This window comes from Parasteatoda tepidariorum, chromosome 1, assembly GCF_982258835.1.
Source record: "Parasteatoda tepidariorum strain Cologne lab strain chromosome 1, Ptep-v5.0, whole genome shotgun sequence".
Lineage (NCBI taxonomy): Eukaryota > Metazoa > Arthropoda > Arachnida > Araneae > Theridiidae > Parasteatoda > Parasteatoda tepidariorum.
In genome coordinates, this window is record NC_141755.1 from 84,963,760 (window position 1) to 84,989,425 (window position 25,666).

Sequence of the window (25,666 nt, forward strand, 5' to 3'; positions counted from 1 at the left end):
AATGGACAAAGCTCAAAATGCGTGTTCTAGAAAATAGTCATGGCTCAAAATGCGTGTTTAAGATAGTGAACATAGCACACAATGCGAGTTTTAGAAAATGGGCATAGCTCAAAATGTGTGGTTAAGAAAATGGACATAGCTCAAAATGAGAGTTTTAGAAAATGGTCATAGTTCAAAATGCGAGTTTAAGAAAATTAACTTAGCTCAAAGGCGTGTTCTAGAAAATAGTCATAGCTCAAAATGCGTGTTTAAGAAAATGGACATAGCCCAAAATGAGAGTTTTAGAAAATGGTCATAGCTCAAAATGCTTGCTTAGGAAAATGAACATAGCTCAAAATGAGAGTTTCAGAAAATGGGCATGGCTAAAAATGCTTGTTTACGAAAATATACACACCTCGAAATGCGTATATAAGACAATCATAGCAATTGATTATATTTTTTAAACTTTTTTTTAACGAAACTGTACTTTTTTTTTAAAAAAAAAAAGACCGAAGACAATTTTTATTCTAATAATGGGATGAAATAAATTCGTAATCTGTTGTAATCTATTTTCCTAAATCACTTAGGAAATTTTTTTAAAAAACTTAGTAAATTTTTTTTTAAAAATCTTAGCACATTTTTTGTTGTTGAAAAGTCAAAAGTTCATTTTACAAGATTTTCACAGATTCCATAGACTTATAATAGTTTTATTGAATTTACGTGGCATGAATTTCTTCTTCTTTTTCTTTCAAGGCACTACAGGCCACGGCAGTCCCAAGTAGTCTTTGCCATCTAATCCTATCCACTACAAGACTCTTCCAGTTTCCCTTATTCACAATTTGAAAGTTCGGCACAAATTTAGATTTTTAAAAACCATTTTATCTTTTAGTGTTCTGAATTCAAAGAAATCAGCTGAAAAATTGCACTGCAATATTATCACCCCCACCCCAAAATTATAGACTTTGCTCAGTGCTTAAAGAGGTAAGGAAAAGTGCGAAACTCTTTGTTTAGTTGCTCAATTTAGGTTAAACATTGAAGAGACGAATTTTGGCTGTGTTTTGCTTAACATACGTTTTGATTTCCTTAAACCCACATTTTAGGCAATTCTGTGCGTATGTTTGATAAATAAAATAATTTTATTTTAGAATTATTGCATATACGAATCTTACATTTATGATTCTTGCTTTGCATATTAAAAGCAATTTTATTGATTCTTATGTGTATCATATCGCATTGTTATTATAAATTTTAGTGTTTATTGAATAACAAATATGGTGGCGGCTACTTTACAACAAATAGTATAAAAGAACATGATAAGTGTTTCACTAACTCTTTGGTGTTAAGATGCACTAAAATATTTTACTGTGTAGTTCATGATCGGACGTATCCTCGTCCCGTTCCGTCCTCGTCGTTTGGGTCCTAGTCCCGTCCGATGGGTGCCGGAAGCTCCAACCTGGAGTCGAAGGTAGCAAAAAAACGGAGTACTCTTTGAAGAGTCACAGCGACGTTTCCGAGAGTTTCGAATCATAGTGTGGTTCGGAACTCAGATAAGGAACGGTCTCATGTCGTCGAGCGAGACATCCATGCAAGTGGCTCCGCTCAAGGGCGAAGACAGTCGTTGGACATCCTTTCGAACCCAACGATTGCCGAAAGGGAAAGGCTCTTCGTAGAAGCGTTCATAAGAACGCTCTCGAAGGGGCGAGAAATTTCCCGGCCAACCGCTTGTTGGTCAAATGAAGGCGACGCCTAGCACAGCGTTGGCGCGTTAAAGTCGTCCCCGACGTTAGTCCGTTGAGCATAGAAGTCAGTCGTTAAAAAACTTTGCACTGCTCATCAGAACGGTGGGGCCAATTTTGGACTCGAAAAACCACCCTCACTAACTAAGGAGTTCCCTAGAAAACGAAGGTAGAAACCGTGTGGTGACACGCAATGTCGAGTTGACGTTTCCCCGACACAAGTGAGGTGGGCGGGCCTGCAGTCGTAAAAAGCAGGGCTGGTTACGTCCACACTCGTTCCTCTGGTTGTGGTTTCGTCAGAGGAGTTACCGTCGCAGAGCCACTAATGGATTAGGGGTCCTCGTGACCTAAGGTACCAGGCGAAGCTTCGGAGGAATGTGTAGTTCATGAGGCTGGATCCCGGTTTATCCAACTATCTGGATTTGTCAAAATCTCTTTTAAATTTAACACTAATATTTATAAAGGATGTAATGAAAAAATACTTATATAATATTTTTACTCGGTTTGCAGGGTGATGTTCCATATTCAGTCCATAGTCCGTTCGAACACCAGGGGGGTTTAACGCTTAAAGTAACAGAATAACCTGCAGCACATTTTACTTCTATAACTTCTCCGTTGAGGACAGGATCTTTGAAAGGGACCGTCATCCCATTTTTAAACTTTAGATTCTGAAAATAACAGCGAGCTGAAAGAAAATATTGTTTATTATAACTTATCCAGGGTGCATAGCCAAATTTTTCAACAAGAAATATGCACCTTTTAAGCACTCAAAAATATTTTCAAGCACTTTGAAAAATATCATAATTAGACAGGGCTGGCACGTTTGTGACAATCGATGGTTTTATTTACGGTGACGAAGACGATGGAGCGGCACAAACGATGAAATTGCCAAGAGAAATTAAATTTTCTATCGCTAATAGAGAGAAAAAAATTGACAATGTTTAGTTGGTCCCCATAATCAGCAAAAATTCGAGAGATTTTTCGATTCTATTACAGAAAGCGGAAAATGAAGTCTGAAATTGAGAATCTCTTGCAAAATGCAGCAGGGTTGCAATTTAAAAACTACGTTTTACGAGTAGATTAAAAGGAGGAAATAATTATATTTTTGTCAGTATGCGTAGGGAACATCACTTTTGAACGACGTCGAGGGGAATTTCCAGTGGGGATTGTGATGATGTGTCCTATGTTTCAGATTTAGGAGTAAAAAAATATATATACCTTCTCCTTTTTATATCTATCGGACTTAAAACGTAGGGTGCATCACTTTCGAAGACCGCTGGACCAATGCTGGACAGAGCAGTCAATGCATGGGTTTGATAGCGAAGCCAATGGTCGCGGATACTAAACCCGCTCGTGGCATTGGTGTCTCTCTCTCTCTCTCTCTGTCTGTGTAAATATCTGACTTTTTTGAAATTTAATTTCTCAGGAACTATTTCGCCGATTTCACTCAAATTTTGTATTTTGCCATGAAAAATTATATTCTTTAAAACAATGCAAAAAATTGTTCATAATTCAAAATTATTAAATAAATATTTACTTAAAGCTATTTCTTGTATGGAATTATCCTTGGATTTACAATTGTGAGCAAAAATTTTTCAAAATAAAAAGTTCTCAAGATATGGTGAAATACTCAAAAAGTAAAATTAACATTAACTATTGGAACCATATTTCCCAGATTGCTGCTACTCCCAATAATTTAGGGGTCAGAAATCCGAATCCGTCGAAAAAAGGTATGTTTATTATCCTCAGAGAAAGTATTTTTTTTTGCGTCTGATTTCGTAACTTAAAATATCGTCTGCACTTATTAATTAGCATATTTGAGGTCAACCCCTCGAGTCATTAAGATTGAGTCCTAGAACGTGAAGATCCAAGCATTAGATCAAAAGTTATTCAGGGTGGTTCATGTTTTCTTTTCTTTTTTTTTCCGCACTGAACAGCGAATATTTTCCCGTTATCCAATTGCATGTTTGATTACACCTGATATGTTTTAAATAATTCAGATCAGTAGTTTTATTGCACAATTTGCGAAATGTTAGTCTGGATATTGCTTCTAGGGTTGAGTCACCAGATCATTTATAGCAGTGGTTACTAACTGGCGTTTGAGTGGTGTTTTTAATTGCGATGCCCGGCCTCATGTAAGTTGGAAACCCCTGATTTATAGCAAATCGGACTTGCTCAATGAGGAAAAAAAAACTGACAGTCGATATGTAGTACGTTTGTAAATTCTGTTACTACATTTATTATTAATAAGGTTAAATAAAATTGATTAAATAAGGCTATAGATATTATCAGTAACATTTAAAATGCTACGAACGTCTCGCTGATATCCATAATTTATTAAAACTGAAAAAAATAAAATAAAAGTCCAATATTTATATCTTTTTGTAAAAGAACTTTTTTTTATAGGTGAATTAACTTATACAGGGTTATTCATAATTCCCTCCGCCTGTAAACGCCATTTTTCTTTACTACAACTGGCTTCAGTGGTACATGTTACTGCCATTTACCTGCAACTGCTAAAATTAAAACTTAAATACTTTCGGAATAATTTCATATGTTCTTTTTTGCCATATTCGTCTTCGTTTTTAATCATAAATAACCCTGTACTTATTTCATTTTTCAAACTTCGTAAAGAACACCAAACAGGCAATAGATAGCACCTGCTGGCACTAACTAAAAAATGATGGAGATGGTCAAACAAAGGAGCTGGCCCAACGATAGCAACCTTCCCCTTTGTATAACATTCTTTTCCCAGCCGTTCTAAATGATATTCCTTGCTATTTATTAATTTTTTTTATTTCGATTATTATTCTAAATTAAAGATTAAAAATTAAAAGTGCAGTTTCGTTACTATTATAGTGTAAAATGTCTAACAAACCAATTGTTTGAATACTCACCGTCTTTACACAACGGTGGATTTCCTTTCCACTCTCCAAACAAGCATTGGACATTTGATGACGACTGCAAGAAATAGTCTTCCTCACATTCATAACTCACAAAACTGCTGTGAAGCTCAGAATAAGATTTAATTCTTCCATTTTTTATGGAAGGTGGAGAGGTTACGCAGCTTGCTGTAAAAGAAAGATAAAATAAATATGTATTAAGGTAAATCTAAAAAAACTGGTTGATTGCGTGTAATTATCGTAGTACAGCGGGCAAAACGTCATTTAGATGATAATGTGGGTTTCTCATATATTTTTGGCTAAACATTACGAATCTATAATTATTTTTTGTTTACCACGCACCATTTTCCCGAAATTCTAAGTTTGAGCTTGGCGACTTTACTTGTTTTAACTGCCCAAAATAACAACTCACAAAGGAAAGACGCTCTCATTAACGGTCGGATCTTTACCGATTTGGCGGCAAACTTGACAGTCTTAGTGATTAAAACACATTTTTTTGGCTTCAAAAACTTTATATTCGTTCTTGAAGTTTCAAGGCTCTATAATTATTTCCAAGAACTCAGTAGAAGTTTAGAGACTTTTTTCTTAGAAAAATGGTACGTGGTTGACCATTTTGATTTTGATATATGAATTAAAAGTATATTTTGTTGGCACAGACTCACATAGTTTCAACCGAAAGACAGAAAAAACGTTCAAATTTTCTTATGAAGTGCGACCAATGATGATTCACTGAACTTGGTAAATGTGATGAATTATTGAATATCTATAAATTTACAGGTTTATTCATATAATCCCCGACTTTTTTGGGAATGTAAAATATTTTGATTATTTTGTGGAGTAACGAGATTAGAATTTCACTACTGAACGTTTTCGAATAATACTTAAAAAATTCGTTGTTAAGAATTGGAAGAAAGTTATGACGACCGTTCAAATTTACAATAGTGCTTCAGTTAAAGGAATAAAGCTGAAGTGTATACCGGTCAGTGGCATTTAACCTTAAAATAAAACATCAGTGTAGGAAATACCAAGCAAACATCCCTTAGGAAAATTTGCCACAGAGAAACCTATGGTTATCATAGAAATTTGTATGACAAGATACCATACGCCTATGGTAACCATAAAGATCCGTGTGGCAATTATATGGCACAACGCCATAAGCCTATGGCAACCATAGAAATTTGCATGGCAGGATACCGTAGGCCTATGGTAACCATAGAGATCTGTATGGCATTTAGGTACAACGCCATAAGCCTATGGCAACCATAGAAATTTGTATGGCAGGATACTATAGGCCTACGGCAACCACAAAAATTTGTATGCCAGTATACCATAGGCCTATGGTAACCATAGAGATCTGTATGGCATTTATATAGCATGACACCATAGGTTTATGGCAACTACTGCGCCCATCTCAGTTTTCTTGACCTTTGGGCTCTCAAGTGCAGGGGCAGATGTTCCTGTTTGGTGGTCAGCCCAACTCGGAACCCCCAGTGTTTAGTTCCCAAGCATGCCTGGTACTCATGTAATCGACCCACTGAAGGGATGAAAGGCTGAGTCAACCTTGCTTGGTCCGAGGATCGAACCAAGGATCTATAGCACGACAGCGCGAAACGCTACCACTCTACCACCGGGCGAAAGTTTCCTATCATAAAGTGTATAATATAACATGCGATTCAGAAACTTTTTTTCCTATCATTAAACGATGGTTAAAAATACCTGCTTTACAAGGAGGTAAGTTTCCCTTCCATGTGCCTTCATTACATACAAGCTTCTTTTCTGACTCCGTGACATCGTATCCCTTTTCGCACTCAAATCTGAATACCTCTCTGTGCTTATATATATTTTTTCTTCCTTTCACGAGTCCTGGAAATTGGAGTTTATCCACATAACAACGCCCTGAAATGAAAAAATACATAAATAATTGTATTACTTTTTTTCTTCAGTTTCGAGTAATAGCGAAAACTTTTAAGTTTTATATAATAAAAGTGATTTTCAGTAGCAGTAAAGATTCAACTTATTATAAAATTCATATCAGTCTAATATCTAGCTTGATATACATTTCTTGTATTGAATATCTATTCATAATTCAGTTATATAATTTTCTCAACACTGTGTTTTCGTGATCGGAATCTTGCGGCTTTAGTTCTTGTGGCTTTAGTTTAAAAGATGTAAAAAATATACGTATTGTAACGTATCAAGCTACATAACAGTTCTGTTTCTTATAAAAAAACTTTTATTCACTAACAGTAAAAACTATGAAGTAACCGTAACGGGATAGTTAAAATATCATAAAACAAACCAGAAAAACCCGTAACCGGTTATAAGAAAACTCAAATTCCAAAACAAAACTAATCTCTAAAAAAACCAACAACTTTGTTGTTCTAAAAAGGTCTTCTAATTTTATCGTCTGCTTTTATTTTATTGTTTATCTCTTTATGTGTTTAGTTTATTTTATTCATGCTTTTGCTAGCCATTTATTTTTTAAATATTTTTAGACTTTATAGTATTAAATCTTATCTTTAATTAGTAAATAAAAATGTGCGAAAAAAGCTTTTTCAAAAGAATATTTAGTTTTAAGTTTATATTTAAAAAAAATGTCAATAAATATTCATTCTTAGGAGAAGTTTTTCTAAGAAAAATATTAAAAGCTCATGTGTTTTTGTAAAATTATAAGAAGCATGAGACCCTCTGCCAATTCAATGTTTACTTTTTCAATATTTTTTTTATTCCTATTATTTTATTTTATTCAATATTTTTATTATATTCAATTACATTCAGCCCAATTATTAAAGAGATTTATCACCTCCACGCAGTTTCCTTTACGTATGTTCTGAACAAGCGCAGTTACAACATAAAAATATCAGTTCTCTACATGTCTTGAGCAAAATATTTATTCCCGAACTGGGATATGAGATGTAAAAGTGTCATATTTCATAGTTAAATGGAGGAACCCTTCATCAAATTAGGAGCAAAAATATTAAGTTTTTCGATTTAAATCACTTCAATTATATTTTAATGGCAAAAATGAACTAGAATTGTCTTACTGTCAGTGCATGTAGGCGGAATTCCTTCCCAAGTTCCAAAACGGCAAGTGACATTTCCATACTTCGTTTTCTTGAAATTGTTTGCACAATAGTAAACAACGTAACCAGTATGCTCCCTGTTGATATTTGCTGCTTTGCCGTTTTGCATATCTGGAGGTTGCGATCGGCATTTTGCTAGAAATAATAAAGTCAAGCTGTAGCCTATTTCAATTTATTTTTAATATTGGTTTAAATCATATATTGAAGTTAAATGAATCTACATTAATACTAAACTATGAGCTATCGTGATCAAATTGGAAGAAAAAAAACTAAACAGCACTAACGATACTTGTTCTTAACTTCTTATTTAAATCAAGGAACTATATTGAGGAGTTCCAGAGCTATATATCCTCGGTTGAGTTAGAATCCCTTCGCTTTCGGTCTAACTGTGGTTTTCATGGTCCTCCACTCCATGTAACGCAAATGTATGTTAGTTCCATCAAAAAAAGTTCGCCGCGAAGGCTAGTTTGTTCCAGTGCTTGAGTTAGGAATTCCCTTGTCTTCTAGGTTGTGTTCAAAATTACAAGGCTTCGCATTTGAACATTACTACTCTTAAACGCAGAAATGGGTTGGCTTTCCAACGCCAATTTTAAATTAAAATAAAATTAGCCTACAATATACGCATAAATAAATGGTCTGAATTTTGGAAAATTTTTTAAAAATCTTAATGGTACCTGGTTCGCAAGTGGGTGTTTCAAGCCATTGTCCTTTTTCGCAGATTACCTTTTCTTCTTGCTTATTCCTTCCCAACGGTTCATACTGATTGTCACACTTTAAATACAGTTCCTCGCCATCTTTGAAAGATGTTCCTACTGGCAGCTGAAAAAGAATAACGGCTTTATAAGAATTTCATAAAGAGATTTTCCAATAAAATGTTAAGACTACCTTCATGGTCGGTTGCAATCTAATTTTAAATATTTACTCGTGTTATGATAATTGTTTGAATAAATTGATAGATAAAATGTCAGTCTCAACACCAACGGCTTTTCAGAAGAAGAAACACTCATTTGAAAGGCAAGACTCCGTGAAGCAAGATTAAAATTACTCTGCTCGAAACAATTAGTTAAATATTGTGAATTCGGTGTAACACAATCCTATATTAGACAGCATTAAAACAAATTAAAAATATGAGATTGAAAATGAAAATTTTAACTTTTACGAGATTAGGAATATGCGAATTTCGTCAGCGATGTTGAAAATTATGCGTTTAAATAGGGGGTGAAAAATGACCAGCAGCATTTATTCTGAGAGTGCATATTAAAAAAAACTACACTGGTGGACAAAATTAAGAGATTGAAGACATTTTCCCAAATATCTCAAAAAATACTGAATATAAATAAATGAAATTTGGTATGGATATAGCTCATTCCATGATAATAAAGTATGCAAAACAAAAATGAAAGTGCCATTCACTGGCAAGACCTATTGACAATAAATCCAATGTAGTCTGAACTTAAAAATAAAAAGATGACAGTAAAAGTGAGGCTTGTACAGTGTGTGTTGCCTCTAGTATGGTGTATGGTCACTCCTGACAGACAGACAGCACGCACAACGAGTATGTATGCTGTTAATAAGTTGATAAGGGAGTTAAGGAGGACTTGTGGAAGAGCCTTCCATTCTTCCACCAGAGCAATTTTTAACTCCAGAATGGTTCTGGGAGGAGGTTGGCGCATCGCAATAGCTCTCCCAAGAGCATTCCAAGCATGTTCAATAAGATTCAGGTCAGGGGATTTGTCTGGCCAATCCATTCGTTGAATATCCTCGCTTTCCAGATACTCATCAACCATGAGAGCACTATGTGGTCGCGCATTGTCGTCCATAGAAATGAACTCAGGCCAACAGCACCCCTGAAAAGACGCACACAGGGCTCTAGGATCTCCTGCCTGTATCTCTAATCATTCACGGAATCATTGTCAAACTCATGGAACGGTGTGCGGGTATCTTGCATGATCCCTGCCCAAACCATGAGCCCTCCACCAGCATAATGGTCCCTTTCAATAATGTTGCTGGAATGGTATCGGGTTCCAGGCTCCCTCCGTATCAATAACCGTCCAGAATCAGGTTGTAGACAGAATCTGGACTCATCGGTGAAGAGAACATTAGCCCACTGAAGCTGTGTCCAATTTCTGATGTCTTAATTTTGTCCACCAGTGTATTTGACACGCATTTGGTTGAATTTGAATATTTTGTAACAGTGAGTGTGTGATGCCTCTGCAACATGACTTAGATAAATCAGCAGTCTGAGGGGCCATCAGTCGTTTAAAGGTGGATCAAACAAAATTCGTTGTCACGGAGTCTTAAAGTTGAGCTAAGTTTCTCCACATAAATTAGAATGTTAAATAAAGTGAAATTAGATAAATGCAGTGCCGTATCACACGTCGAATTTGCTGAAATATAATTCTTTCTCGCCAACGTATTTTACTTAGCTTAGATTTATTATTTGATTATGCATTTTATTGTAACTGTGATATATCTTTGTTTTGTGTACCTGGCAACTTCGAAGCGTAATTAGCTTGTTTATGTTCTACATGGATTCATGTCTGTCTTTGTGTTAAGTAAGAAATAAATGATGAAAGAATTGAAATCGTTTAAAAAAATCTTTGTGAAAGAATATAGATTATGTCACTTACGAGAATTTATACTTGACGGGCTTGGCTTATTTGAAATAGAATGGAAAGAACAGTTGCTAACGTAAATGCCACGTTTCAACAACGAATCATGATCGAGTTATCCACACTACGTCACTTGCAGGTATCCCATTGAGCGCAAAATAAACACGCTATTAAAATCTAGCTAATTACTAATGAGGAATTCTGGATTTAAAGCATCAAAACCAAAGTGGATAAAGAGGAATTGAAACGTGATTATTATATACTTCAAGCAATTAAACAGGTTTGAATCCCGCATTTATCTGTAGAGAAGCGTTAAATTTCGATGGTGTTTTTTCCTCTCTTTGATTTTAATATTAATTTGTGACTCTCAATGAGAATATTTCGACTAAATTTTTTTCAAGGATTCTAAAAATATTAGTTAAAAGCGGTCGTTAAGAAACACCCTAATATAACTTGAAAACGGGATAAATATTAACGCGATTAAAATGTTTTTTTTTTCGAATGACAGGCACTGAACTTTATTCGATGCCTGAGTTGTTACTCATTTCGCGTTACCCAGTAGACATCTGTGAACCAAAGTCAAGGAGGCGAGTAACATTGCCCACGCCACACTGCCACAAACCCGTTCACAGGATGGGCCACATTCACTCATCACACACAACAGAGGACAACACAAGAGAGAGAAACATCCATGCCCAGAGCGGGATTCGAACCCGCGGCCATTGGCTTCGCAATCAGGCGCGCTAACCGCTCGGCCACCTGGCTGGCGTGATTAAAATATATATTGTTGTTTTTAATAATCTTACTAATTCAATTATACAATTGTTAGTTTATAAAGTAGTTAGAGATTAAAAGCATATTTATAGGCAAGCAAAAAAGTGTATGCTATATGATTGCAATAAGATACGTAATTTTTGCCTTTTGAGTATATTCCATACTAAGTTTCAAGCTGATATGTTCTAAAAACTTAACATTAATATTACATTGAATGTAAATACATAATGTAAATTATGGGGAAATTATTTCCTTGTTTTACCTCAGTGTATACTTTCTGTCTATTCCATCTTTTTGTAGCATATCTTCCAATTTTTCCATGTTGCACATCCGGCACTATGCATGGCTCTGTAAACACAAAAAAATGTTACTTTTTATTTTTAGAATTCTTAATACTATTTTAAAAAAAACAGTGTGGAAATAAATGGGAATACTTGTGGCTCTAATGATCGCATTTTGCATACGATAATTAATTAGTACATGAGGAAAACTGTCTGATGTTTGAACTCTTAATTTCATTCTGTTTACATTTCGCCATATCTCAAATAGTATATGTAAATAAAAAAGATTTCCCGCAATTATAAGACTCGTAAGTCCAAAAATAATTACCTAAATGTAAAAATCTTAAGATAGGATTATTTCAAATAGCTTAAATGGAACCTATGATAAAACAAATATAAAAGCAAAGCCTTTAAATATACAGTTATACTATGCATCTACTGCACAAAAAGACGAGGAATTAAATGTCCTATTTTAATCATTATTATAATGTGACTTTTGCTTCGATCAAAATATGTAAAGTCTTAAATCTGAAATGTGTGACATTAAAAAGTGCCAAGCATAGTAAAATTTATTTACCCACACATTTTGGTGTAGGAAAAGTCCATTCACCGATCTCAAGGCACTTAGATGTGGTTGAGCCCACTAGTATTCTCTCATCTTCACACTTGTAAATGGCGATACTTCCAACTCTAGGATTTCCACCCAACAGTTCAACGAAACCATGCTTTGGCGCACTTGGCATCTCACACTGAGCATCTATAAAATTAGAATACAAGTTATTATACAAGACAACGAGAATACGATGTATGTATAGTTTGTCTAAAATAAGAACTCCTCCAGACATTCGTCTGGACCTGTGGCGGTGACTATGGTAACGAATTATGACTGTTTTAAGTAGGGGTGCAGGGTCTCTGTTTTGGAGTGATTTCGGCTCCAGTCGGCGGGAGAAAGAGAATCGTTTTCTTGTCTGATGCGTTAGTCCTTGAGTGAAGCTACCCTCCCTAAAATGTGCCATTCTTGTTTCCATAGTACCAGACGGCCTCAGACTTTGCGGCTGGAGGAGTTCTTAGCTTAGACAGATTATATGGTATTTTTCATTACCATCTTCTTTGACTTTGATTTTAGTAAAATTGCTCTGCTACAGAAACGAAAATCAAGTTACTAAAGTTATCACGCATTGTCACGAAGTTATCCCGTTGAGCTTATATAGCGTATAGTTTGAAGTATAAAATTTTATAGACAGGACAGGAACATTGCGGAATCAGTTGAGTTGGTAATTCTGTAGTTTTTTTTTCTTCCTTGCCTTTGCAATCACTGATGATGATACTTGTTTGTAGTATTGATATAGCTTTAAACTTTGTGCTACTTGGGCTCATTGCTCTTTTCTAATGTGTTACTGGCAATATAATGTTTGCAAAGTTTGGAAGAATAATGACGGATTCTAACCATAGTTACTATTGAGAAGTATAATAACATCGTTTACTTTTATGAAGTGTAAGAAGATTTACAAATCTCAATTTTGTTGATACTGTAGCATCGGAAATGTAAATGATGACTCTTCAAGGTCTTTCATAATCATCATATTAAAAAAATATATATTTTTAGAATCTTTGTAAAATATTAGCTCAAACAATTTAGTTACAATAAGTGGCAAACTTTAATTCAAGAAAAAAAACTTTTGTAGAGATTTGTTGAATAACTGGAAAAGCTGGAATGAAATTTTTCTTGAGGCATTTCAAATTATTACCTTTCAACTCATCTTTATTTTCCCGGCAATCAGGTATGTTTTATTGTTTTGGTCCTACAAATGGTGATAATTTTCTCTTCCATTTTTAGCAAGGATTTTAGAAATGCACATTAAGGGTAATAATTACAGAGGTCCTTGTGTTTAATGTCTCAAAACTCGAATCTATTATTGCTCTGAGCACCTCAGTTTAATCTCTCTTTTTGAAAAAGTGACAACAGATATTATCGTAATTACCTAGGCATAATGGTTCAGGTCCGGTCCATGTGCCATTTTCCGAACAAGTTCTTGTCTGATAGTTCTTAAGAATGAATCCTGTCTCGCATTCATATTTCAACTGAGATCCGTATTCCAGAGAGGTAAAGAATACTCTCCCGTTTTCAGGATGAAAGGGTTGTTCGCAAAATATCTCTGGAAAGATAATCAGATCTATTGAGATCATTTAATAGAAGTATTATATGAATTATTACATGAATAGAAGTATATATTAATTATGCAAACAAAATACTACAGCATAATATTTCTTTTTATTATATCATTGCATTTATTCAAATAAATGGAAATAATACAAGTTGTGCAGAAATTTTCAAGCATTGTACAACACCAATCCATTTTAATAACTTTTTAGTTACTTTGATTTTGCGTTTCTACCCATATAGACTCACAGAACTATAAGAATGCCTTTCTACAACCTTCATGCTTGATTAAATGAGCTTATTTCTTTTCATGAATATAATATTTATTTACTTACATGAGTTACCTAATGATTGCAGTAAAGTTACGCAGTTCATTGTAAGCTTTAACCCTAATATTTTGTTGTGATATACATAAATAGTACTTTTATGAAAAAAAAGTTTAAGAGCAGTTTGGTTTCGAGAGATTTGATATTTTCAAGTGTCAAGACCACTTGAGTTTATATACCATTTCAGATTAAATCATAAATTGAGTCTCATATAATTTCTGGTGTTTTCATATAATTAAAGATTAAAATAAAAATTTTAATATATTGTGGTGAACACCATTCTTGAAATTTATCTTCTTCCATGAGGATAAATTTTGAGAATGCTACCGGTCTTTCAATTTTCAACAAAAATCAACGGTAATGTTAGCCTTTTTAATGAGTGAAACAATGAAATGACAGATTATTTTCTTTTTACGCACATTATTCATTAAAAAAAAATTCACTAGAAAATAATTTCTTAACGCTGTTTTAGAACATTAGCTTACTGTTTTGCGAACACAAAATTATCGTCTGAGTATATTTTTTTAGAAAATACTCATTTTAAATATTTCCAATTGCCTTTTTATTTTTAGATTATGCAAGATGTTTCAAAATATAGTTGAGAATTCCATAAGAGTGATAAAAGGCATTAAGAGGTTGAAAACTCACCATGGAATAACATGGGATTGGAAACCACCCCAGCAGCAAAAAAGCTTGGGGCCCTCATTGGATGAATATTCACGAACCTTGACTCAATAAGGGTTCAAAAGGCTGTTATTTTCTCGATATTGGCCATATATAGAATTATCCAATTCATCCAATATTTTGCAGCTACTTTACAACCAACCTATATGGAATTGTCAGATTCACCCGATATTTCATATTCATTATTCAGCTAAGAATAGGCCATTCTAGAACCAATAATAAAAAATCTAGACAACCCTATATTAATCCCTCGTTGCACGTTCTCATTTTACTCATTTTGAGCCAATTTTAGGCATAACTTGGGCCAAGATAAAAATTATTGCTAGGGCATGTTTAGAGGGTTGAAATCGTGAAAAACGCTCGCAGGCTTTGAATCAGAATTCGAAAGGTAAAGCTAGTAGAATTTTGTCCTAATTAAATTTGACACTCACCGGAAAATCTCGCGAGGACACTGGAGAAACTTCTGGCATCTTACGCCAACGATTCCCAATTTTTTTTCTTCGTATGGAACGCTAAATAATTGCTTTTCCATTAGCGAAATCCCGATTTCATAAATAAAAATCAATAGAAAATAAAAAAATACTAACCAAAAAAAAAAAAAAAATGGACTACCTGTTATTCTAAAAATATTTAATGTGAAAAATGTAGAGAATGTGTTAATGTGAATGGAAAAAACTACAGAACAATGAAAAACAAATTATTAAAAAAAAATTTATAATTTTACTGCTCCTCACACTATTGTATTGATATATTTTGCTTTGGCTACATTGATACAATATTAGAACGCACTCCTTTTTGCGGATATAATCGTGTGAGCTGATGAAGATATTATATATCTCTTTTTCCGGATTTTTACTTTTTTAATAATAATTTTGCTATCTTTTCCCATTGCTCTGTAGTTTTTGAGCTTATTTTACGAGTTCGATATCTTTGCAGTTTATGCGCAGTAATTAAAACTTATTGATTTTCTTAATATATATATATATATATATATATATATATATATATAAAAAAAAGAAATTTTATTTAAAAAACCGGGAAAAAAAGCCGGAGAAAAAAGATATAATCTTTTCTTCAGCCCACACGATTATATCCGCAAAACAGATTTTTATATATATATATATATATCCCTTTTATGGAATTAATTTTTTATTATGAGGTAACAAAATCCCGCTTTCTTTAGATGATCCTGTATTATATTCCAGTAATTATCTAGTGGGACACTGCATGTTAAGATAAACAAAACTGAGACATGATACTCTTCAAATGATGTCTCAATATTTAAGTTTTCTTACTTTTACAGGATGGCAGAGATCCACTCCACCTTCCACTCACTTGACAATACCTAATTCCAGATCCCATCAACTCATAACCGTCATCGCATTCGAAAGACACTTGGTTGGGAAAAGTGAATCGAGAACCGATGCGATGTGCATTCAACACGAATCCAGGATCTCCACAAGATCTAGCTAAATACAAAACCAAAATTTAATATCACTTATGATAAATGATATCTTGAGGAATTTTTTTTTTTTTAGAAAATGCAAAGCTAAGTGAAAAAAATAAGGAAAAATAGGGTTACTAAAACGGAGATTTCTTTTGTAACTAATTGATATTTTAATGTGTTCTAAGAATCAAAAGTTAAAAAGAGCATGACGGCTAATACTGCTCATCAATTTCAATGCACTTATTGCTTTAGTTTTTTTCGAAAGGTGCATAAAGTAATAAACTTAGGTGTGAATGCATTTATTTCCTTATGAAGTTTAGCAGACACGATTTGTCCAAAATCTTTCCTTCTTATTAGTAAACATACTTTGAAAGCGATCACGCCACTATACTAGGAGCATTTCGTTGGTTAGTTAATTCAAAATTTCAGATCAAATGCTATTTCAATTGTAATACATCATTTTCCATAGATAATTTTGGCTTGTAATATTCTAAAGCACCTGTCCAAATGATTTCAGAGTGATCTAATAGGATGGCTATCTAGTTTCTGGGATGGCCAAACCATATTATGATCTCATTTACATTTTACATTACATAGTGTAGTGATCAAAAGAAACATATATTGTTTAAAAAAATTCTGTTTTGTGTTAACATATTCAAATGATACTTTGACTTCTTTTAATGGCCAAAGTTTGATACAGAAATGAATGGAAACAGCTTTACTGCCAAAAACCACCTGGACATTGTGCTTCCACATTTTGTATGTTTTTAATGCAAAAGTGAGAAAAAAATGAAGGTGCATATAAATTAATGAGTGATAGTGTGCTTCGACGTCATCCCATCCGGGGATTAGATCAAGGATGGCTTTCTGACTTAAACAGATGAAAAGTAAAACTACTACTAGTCATTCGGCCAAACAAACTCGTAAATATCTTTAAAGTTTCAGGTGGAATATTATCAAAAATATCAGGTGCTATATCATCCTCATTTAAAGCTTTTAGATTACCAATTGCTAAGCCTCCTGAAAAAAACATTTGGCTGTAACGTTTCTATATTTTCGAAGAGAAGAGCTCTGTTTAGTTTTGTGGACTGCTGATAGAGAACAATCTAAAAAATGGCGACAGCCAAAAATGCAACCAGTATTTAGACATTTTTTTTTCTATCAGGTTCCCGAACTTTTACCCAATTAAACAAAATTGCGGTCAATTTTTACTTCAAATAAGAAATAAATTTAGGCTACTTTTATCGCTATCGCCATGAAAGAAGCAGTGAACAGTCACTCAGAAGAACGGTAGTGTTCCAATTCTATCTACCCTATGCTTCATTTCCCTCTCCCATCCCCACCTTCCCGACAAAACCAAAATGTGCTTCAAACTAGAGGCAATAAATCAACAATCCAGAAAACTTACAAGTGAAGTATGAATCTGTAAAATTCTTGTTAAGACAAAACTATCTTCAATTAATGACCTTTGTAAAAAACAAAGAATGGGGTCTAAAGTTTTCGCAACTAGATACTTGCACGCGTGGATCAGCAAATGAGGATTGGCACACATGCGTGACGTCGCTTGCAAGTATGCAAATAAATCTTATCCGAACATTTATTTAGGGTGGTAATGAACCTAAGACTTAATGCTGTATCGTTGACACGCCAAGAACAACCACGTGATTGGACACAACCATGCAATAGTACACAATTGCGTACCCTGGGAAAGATATGACTATCCCCCATATAAAATTTTAAGATCATTTAATATTAAAGGCAGAAAAACTACCGATTTAATGTGGATGCGTGGCACAAAATAAATTAGTTGCTTTACAGATGATAAATTCTCGTATAGTCCTTTAGGAATCTATGTTGTTGTTGTTGTTGTAGCTTATCCTCCAATCCAAATGCTTGACGAAGTTAGACAAGGTTCATCAGACCGTTGACCCTAAGAAAATCGAGGACCAGAAAGGAAAACAGTCCCTGGAGAGTCCCAAACAGTCCAGGATGTGTTCGGGAGAAGCCTGTTCAGTTTGACATTTGGAGCAGATTTCGAAGATTCTCTTGCCTTCGAAAAACGAGAGACTTTGTATGTGACCGCTTACTAATCTGGAAATTGCGGTTTTAGAAGCTCTGTCACAATTGAGGGCTAATGAAGAACCTGGTTCTTTGCCCGCATGCCAGTGATGGCTGTGGGAGGAATCTTCCACCCCTTCGAAATTTCAGAATTAGTTATGGATTGATGTTCTAAAAGGGTAAGTGCTGAAGACGAAGGATTAGCGTGGTAACAGCCCTCCTTGGCCAGTCCATCCGCCTGGCCAAGGATCTTAATAAATTTTACATGAGGAAATTATTGGGGTTATTAGTATAAGTGGCACAAAATAGATGAAAAGGCAATAAAAAACATACGAATGCACATGATATCTGGATCCGTCCATGTTGGTTTATCACCTTCTCTAAGTACAATACAACGAGAAATGTGGTTTGCACCATCTGTTGAGTATCCAAATTCGCAGGAATACGTTAATTCCGTCCCTACTTCATATTCAGTACTCCTCTTTCCGTCTACAAGGGTATTGCTTACAACAATCGGACTTCCACAAGTGCCATCTGAGCCTGTCCAGAAGAAAAGAAATTTATTTGAATAAATAAACATTTTCTCTTATCAGGACTTCGCCTATTTTACTACAAGGGAATTTCAAATCAAATCGAATAAAAAAATTATAAGTGGGGCATCGTAATTGTCTCGTACTATGACTTTACGATAATTTTTTTTATCGTGTCTTATCTTTCATGAAAAATAAAAATAAAAAATTAATATATTACTTCGTACATCTAAACACAACAAATTTGCAAAACAAAATGGCTCATTCATACATGATCGTGCGAATTAGAGACTGAACATATTTATTGCTATGATATTGGTAAAATCGAATCAAAAAATTTTAAGTGGTGCATCGTAATTGTCTCGTATTATGACTTTACGAATTTTTTTTTTTTTATCGTGTCTTATCTTTTATGAAAAAAAAAAGTTAAAAAATAATATACAGGGTGGTCCTAAAATATATGTCAAAAATGTAAAGGTCGGTAGAGGGAATATAAATAAGCATATTTCGGAGAGGAATGTGTGTGCGATAATGGCACATTAAAGCACTAGCTTGTAAAGCAGTATGAATCAAAGGAAACTGAAAAGACAAGTAAAGACAAAAGAAAATTCGATTCCCTAACGGCTCAAGGCGGCATTACCGCACACACAATCCTATACGAAATATGCTTATTTAGGTCCCATCTACACACCTTTACATTTTTGACATATATTTTAGGACCACCCTGTATTACTTCGTACATCTAAACACAACAAATTTACAAAACAAAATGGCTCATTCATATATGATCGTGCGAATTAGAGACTGAAGATATTTATTGCTATGGTATTGTTAATATGCATCAGTAATATAAATGTTTGATAAATTAAGATTCATATTACTCTCAAAATATCTTTGTGTAATGTTTTTGGATGGTGCATCGTAATTGTCTCGTATAATGACTTCAAGATAATTTTTTTTTATCGTGTCTTATCTTTTACGAAATTTTTTTTTAAAAACTTATATATTACTTCGTACATCTAAACACAACAAATTTACAAAACAAAATGACTCATTCATGCATGATCGTGCGAATTAGAGACTTCGGATATTTATTGCTATGCTATTGATAATAATATAGTTAATAATCACCCGTAATATAAATGTACGTTAAATTAAGATTCAGATCAGTCTGAAAATGTCTTTGAGTAATGCTTTTGGATAGTGCATCGTAATTAATCTCGTATTATGATTTCAAAAATCTGCTCTTCCTAACTTTAATGTTAGTCGACTTTACTCATCAAGTTATCGTGCCAATTTAGCTCGCGTTGAAGGTTTTTTTTTTTGGTTATTATTTAAGCATAGTTAAATGGCCAAACTTCTGCATCAGTTGTAAATAACATAAAAAAAAAAAAACAAGTAAATAAATAAATAAAATTCGTAAAAAATCTAGGGCGTAAACGATGTGAGCTGTATCTTTTTAAGGATAACAATGAAGCAAAAAATTAGTTTGGTTCATACGTTCATCTTCAAAGACTTCCCCTGAATTTTCTATTATTTCCACTTCAGATGTATCTTGAATCGTTGGAGTTGCAAATTCCTGATCATATTCATTTGCAGACCCAGGATTTTGTTCAGTTGTTTCATTGCTCAAAGGGGATTCTAAATCAGTTAATTCCACACTTGGTACTTCATCAACTATAATAGAAAACAGCAAATAATCATTGAGTCTTGCTTGTAAGCAATTATATATAATGCGGAGAAGAGAATTTCCGCTGGGAACATCGATACGGGACATTTGATAGGATAAAAGGTTATATTTTTATTATAGGTTATTTTTTTAAATTTTATTTAAATCATTAATTTATTTTACGAGATTTTTACAATCTTACTTTGTTTGCGAAATATTTATAATTTTTTTAAATATAAATATAAGAAAATAATATATAGATTTTTAGAAAAATTAAAAAATCTTTATGAAATCTTCATGAAACTTCATTTTCGACGTTAAAAATAAGTATTTTTTGTTAGTTCACCATTCATTACTTTGTAGTTGTAATCAATTGATGTACCTTTAAAAGATTTTCGTAAGCTTTTTATTAATGTTACCCACGAACACCAACTGTTGAACTATGCAGAGTAACGGAATCAATTTTGTAACTTTCACTACTTAACACGAGACGGTAAATATTATTGATTAATAGGTCTGCTTTTATTTGAAAAATTGGAAAGGCGCACTTGATTATATAAGTCTAATTAATTCTGATTCCTCAAATTCTTTTTAATGCATTAATATTTTAACCAATGAAATATTTAGATAATATATCAATACTAGGAGGCTCCGCCCCCTGTTCGCTAACGCTCGCCAACCCCCGAGAATTGCTACGCAATCCTATGTGGTTCACGCCGTGAACCATGGCTCCCTGCGCTCGCTTGCCAGTGAACACAATGTTCTAGCACAAAGACATAGTATATTATCATCAAAGACATGGTATTTTATCATCAAAGACATAGTATTGTACTTGTGTAGAAGAATTCTATCAATGTTCTTATTGGCTTTTAAAAAAAGTATATTAGCTATTTAGATTGTACATGGTGAAAAAATCAAAACATTAGCTAAATGAGAAATATAAAAAAATTCAATGCTTTCAATACAAACACTTAGACGTTTTTTAGACGTTTAGGTAGCTCTCAGTAGAAAAATATCAATTCAACAGCGGCCTTTTAAAGCATTCTCACTTCAATTAATTAATTAATTCCTAATTGAGTTTAAATTAAATATTATCATGTTTTTAGGGCATTAATCTGAATTGAACAACCTGATAATGCTCACTCTGGTTATTGTTTCCGTTTTTAAAAGCGCTATATGTTGAGCCACCTCAGCTTGATTTGGCATGTGACATTTTTAGCAGCGATCATTGGTCGATATTCTAACGTTGCCATTCGGGGAGTTGTAATGAGGCTTTTTTATGGTGCCGTGTAAGAGAAATATATATATATAGATTTTGAAAAGAAATCAATATTTTAATCAATGAAAACTCAAAAATGGAGTAGCAGTTATAACACAGAAGTTTTCTCACTATATGTTATATAACACATAGTGTGAGTAGTATATAGTATAAAACATAAGTATATAACATACATATAAGTATATAACATTATAAGTATATAACGTAACATATAGTATATAACATATAGAGTGGCGTGAAGGAGGGGAGAACGCTCTAGCATTTTGCCAAAGGGGGCAACAAATCAAAGAATAAGAAATGTGAAACTTTAAAAACTTTTTTATTATTATAAAATTAAGTTTATTAGCAAAAAAGTATTTGACTAAAATAAAATATTTTACGAAAATAAAAATGATTTTCTAAGAAATTTGAAAATGAATTTTTAAGTCTTATAAATGTGAATCGTTCTAGCATTTATTTTTATATAGTGCGTTACACTTCTAATTTCAAGGGCATCGAGGAGTTTGTCATAGGCGCTAATTAACAATCTTGCGAGCTTTAATGATTCACTCTTTTTTTCTTCTTTTTTTGTGGAGATTTTCCTCTTAGCTGTAGTGAGACACAATTATAACGCAAGCTTTTATTTCTTTTAATACTTGTCACCTGAACTAAGAAAAGTTAAGAATCAAGTTTTTTTTTATTTATTTAAGAAAATGTCAAACAGAAGAGCGGATCCTTTAAGGCCGCTGGATTGGAAAATTGCGTAACAGAGACAACCTTAAACCTCGAATGGAATGGATTTTTTTTTAAAGTTTTTAAGTAGCAAAATTGTTTTATTTCAGTTATATTGAAATGAACTATTCTTTTTAAAAAAAATCAGTATGTTAACTTTGATATGCCAGAACCAGCAAAATGAAAAGTTCGAGACACATGCTTATATATCTGACTTTAAATGAAGATTTCCTTCCGTTTTAAATTAAAAGCAATCGTATTTATTTTACTTATATTACATAAAAATAAAAAAATATTTTTAAAGCTTTTCTTTTTATTAAGTCATTAAATGTTTCACTTCCATCGCAAATTAGAGTCTAATACAAATTCTCCATAATGAAAAATAACAATTTCCAGAAGGATACAAAATGCTCTTAACAATTTTGAAATATAAATATTCTCTGTAAAATTAGAAGAAGCGAAAATGCTGTACCGACTGCAATAATCCAACACATCTGTATAAAATAGTTTTAGTGACTAATAGCAAATCAATGATTCGATTTTCTCTTCGGTAGAACATTAACTAAAAAAAGTGCTCTTTCAAAAAGAGTGGTAGTTCATTAATAATTCAATTAAGCGGCAATATATATATATATAGTATATATATATATATATATATATATATATATATATATATATATATATATATATATATATATATATATATATATATATATATATATATATATATATATATATATATATATATATATATATATATATATATATATATATATATATATATATATATATATATATATATATATATATATATATATATATATATGTAATGTTATGTCTTTAAAGGCTAGATAATTGAAGAGACTTAGGCTGCTTCTGTTAAAAAGGCATTTTCTTTCGTTAGATGGAGTATTGCAAACATTATGCGTTGGATATTTACATCAGGTTTCCCCCTTTGCAGGGATTGTTTGGATTTGGCCCAGCTTTATCCAGCCATTGAAAATATGGAAAAGACACGCAATTTTGCCTGTCCTGAGCTTTTAAAGTGAGATTCTGAGAGGGCGTGGTTGCAAGGATCTTCTTATCTCAATGAAACGTCATTAAATTTATAAAATTTAAAGGTTTTGATTCGCTAAAAGGATATCGCCAGTCTGACAGTGGGAACTTTCTGGGACTATCTTCATCGACGAATTATTGCCCATTAACTTCAGAAAATAATCTTTTATCTGGCCTTATCTGGTTCATCTTGACTTTTTATGGCTACTTGTTGTTGTTGTTGTTGTTGTTGTTACTTTACGTAGCACTAGAGCTGCACAATGGGCTATTGGCGACGGTCTGGGAAACATCCCGGAGGATGATCCGAAGACCGACTTGGGAGAGACCGACTTCTACATCTTAAACTTGATAAGAAACATATGCTTTAAGCTTACCAGTTAATATAGAATGACTCGTATGAGAAATTCTATATTATATATATATATATATATATATATATATATATATATATATATATATATATATATATATATATATATATATATATATATATATATATATATATATATATATATATATATATATATATATATATATTGTGAAAAGGATAAGTATTTCGCATCATAGTAAAAGTTACTGTCTCGTGTCAAATAAAAATTAATTTTCTAAAATCATTAAAGTTGTAGAATTAAATATTAACATGATTAATTACAAATTTCTCTAATTTTCCAGTATAATACTACCTTGCGCACATCCATATTCGGGTCAATCCTTGGTAACTAACAAATCAAACACGCTTCAGGGCTGCAGTAAGAACGCACTATAAACAAATTTCATCTCTTTGCACTTTTACCTCAAATTGCCCTTCTGTTTTCATGTTTTGTTATCTGACAAATTGTAATTGTAAATGATTCGTGAAAAATTTCCCTTTCTTGTAAGTTCATTTGAATTCACTACTCGTTTTATAGATTTCGTTTTGTGTTTTGTTCTTTTTTTTCTTCTTAACATTTTATTTTCTGTTCTTTTACGTTATATTTATTACTTAATGTTTACTATTCTATTTTGCTTCAAAAAAAATTTTTTGAGTGCTCCTCACACTATTATATTGATATATTTCGCTTTGGTTATATTGATACCATATTAGAAAGCACTCCTTTTTGCGGATATATCCGTGAGAGCTGATGAAGAGATTATATCTTTTTTCTGGATTTTTATTATTATTATTTTTTAAAATTATTTTCTTCTTTTTCATTATTCTGTAATTTTTTTCTCTATGTTTTCTCTACATTTCGATTTCATGAAGACGTTTTACAGTGCAGGATGGATTCATTTTATAAATAAAGATTACATTTCTAACTAATTAACAATAATCAATATGCGAAGGAATTCTTTCATTATGTGAAAGAGACTATTGAATGTTCTCATCTGTTAAGGAAGGACTAATCTGCAATTAAAATATAATTCTATTTAGTTTTCGGTTTAAGATCCCTTTAATTCTATTTAGCTATTATTTTAGATGTTACATATGTATATATTTATTATTTATGTAAGAAAACCCAAATATTAAACCCAAAACCCAATTATAGATTAAAATGTAAAGCTCTCTAAAATATCACATTGGAATGACAGGTTTTATACCTCCAAGATAAAACTGCGAATAAAATAATTGTGTTACCAGTTTTTAGGTTTTATATTAAAAAACTGACAAGTTTATTTGTCAAGCGGCTGTAAATGTTAAACACTGGCTACTATTTCATATCATATGCATAAAGGTTAAGCTCATTTGAAAATTAATTGCAGACATACATGTAAGACATTCGTTGATATTGTTTCACATGTATGTTTTACGTCGATTTCAACAAAACCAAACTCATGTCGGCAAAGCTAATTGTTTAGAAAGCTTTATAAAAACATTAATTGCACCTTTTACACATAAAACCCTTAAAACTTCAAAATGTCTAGTTCCATTGACTTAATTTTGATTTCATTAGATTTAGTGTGAAAAACCAAGTTGAAAACAATACCTAACTTGCCTAGACAGCAATATCAGACGTGTAAATAAGTACATATGCATAGGTTAGAAAATGTGCTTTTCAAAAATTAAAGCCTTCATAGTTTTTAGACAATTAGTCTTATTGACTTAAATTCATTTTTAAAACAATTGTTCAGTTTAAAAACAAGTAAAACAAACGTTTCATTTTAAAACAATATGTAAGAAACAATACATCAGTTGTCTGGATAACAATGTAAAAAGAGTAAATAGGTAAGTATAAAAAAAAAATTACTGTTTTTTACAACTGTACTGATTTTGTTTGTACTGTTTAAGTTTAAAAATGTATAAATTAGTCCTAATGACTTTCGCTTGATTTTAATCGATTCAGTTCAAAAAGTACATCGGTAACAATACCTCATTTTACTAGATAGTAATACCTAAGTT

At 32.6% G+C, this 25,666-nt stretch overlaps 1 protein-coding gene across 2 annotated transcripts in view; it reads right to left on the minus strand.

Annotated features, from left to right (window-relative positions):
- Nucleotides 1–25,666, minus strand: part of LOC107456778 (sushi, von Willebrand factor type A, EGF and pentraxin domain-containing protein 1) — a 49,221-nt gene that overhangs the window by 22,987 nt on the left and 568 nt on the right. For both annotated transcript variants that reach the window (XM_087168152.1, XM_087168149.1), the window contains exons 2-12: nucleotides 20,075–20,251; nucleotides 18,378–18,584; nucleotides 15,835–16,008; nucleotides 13,351–13,524; nucleotides 11,946–12,125; nucleotides 11,350–11,435; nucleotides 8,376–8,520; nucleotides 7,663–7,836; nucleotides 6,335–6,514; nucleotides 4,613–4,786; nucleotides 2,215–2,400 (exon numbers count right to left, since the gene is read on the minus strand). In XM_087168152.1, the coding sequence (XP_087024278.1) occupies nucleotides 2,215–2,400; nucleotides 4,613–4,786; nucleotides 6,335–6,514; nucleotides 7,663–7,836; nucleotides 8,376–8,520; nucleotides 11,350–11,435; nucleotides 11,946–12,125; nucleotides 13,351–13,524; nucleotides 15,835–16,008; nucleotides 18,378–18,584; nucleotides 20,075–20,251 (1,857 nt within the window). The remainder of the gene's footprint in view (nucleotides 1–2,214; nucleotides 2,401–4,612; nucleotides 4,787–6,334; nucleotides 6,515–7,662; nucleotides 7,837–8,375; nucleotides 8,521–11,349; nucleotides 11,436–11,945; nucleotides 12,126–13,350; nucleotides 13,525–15,834; nucleotides 16,009–18,377; nucleotides 18,585–20,074; nucleotides 20,252–25,666) is intronic.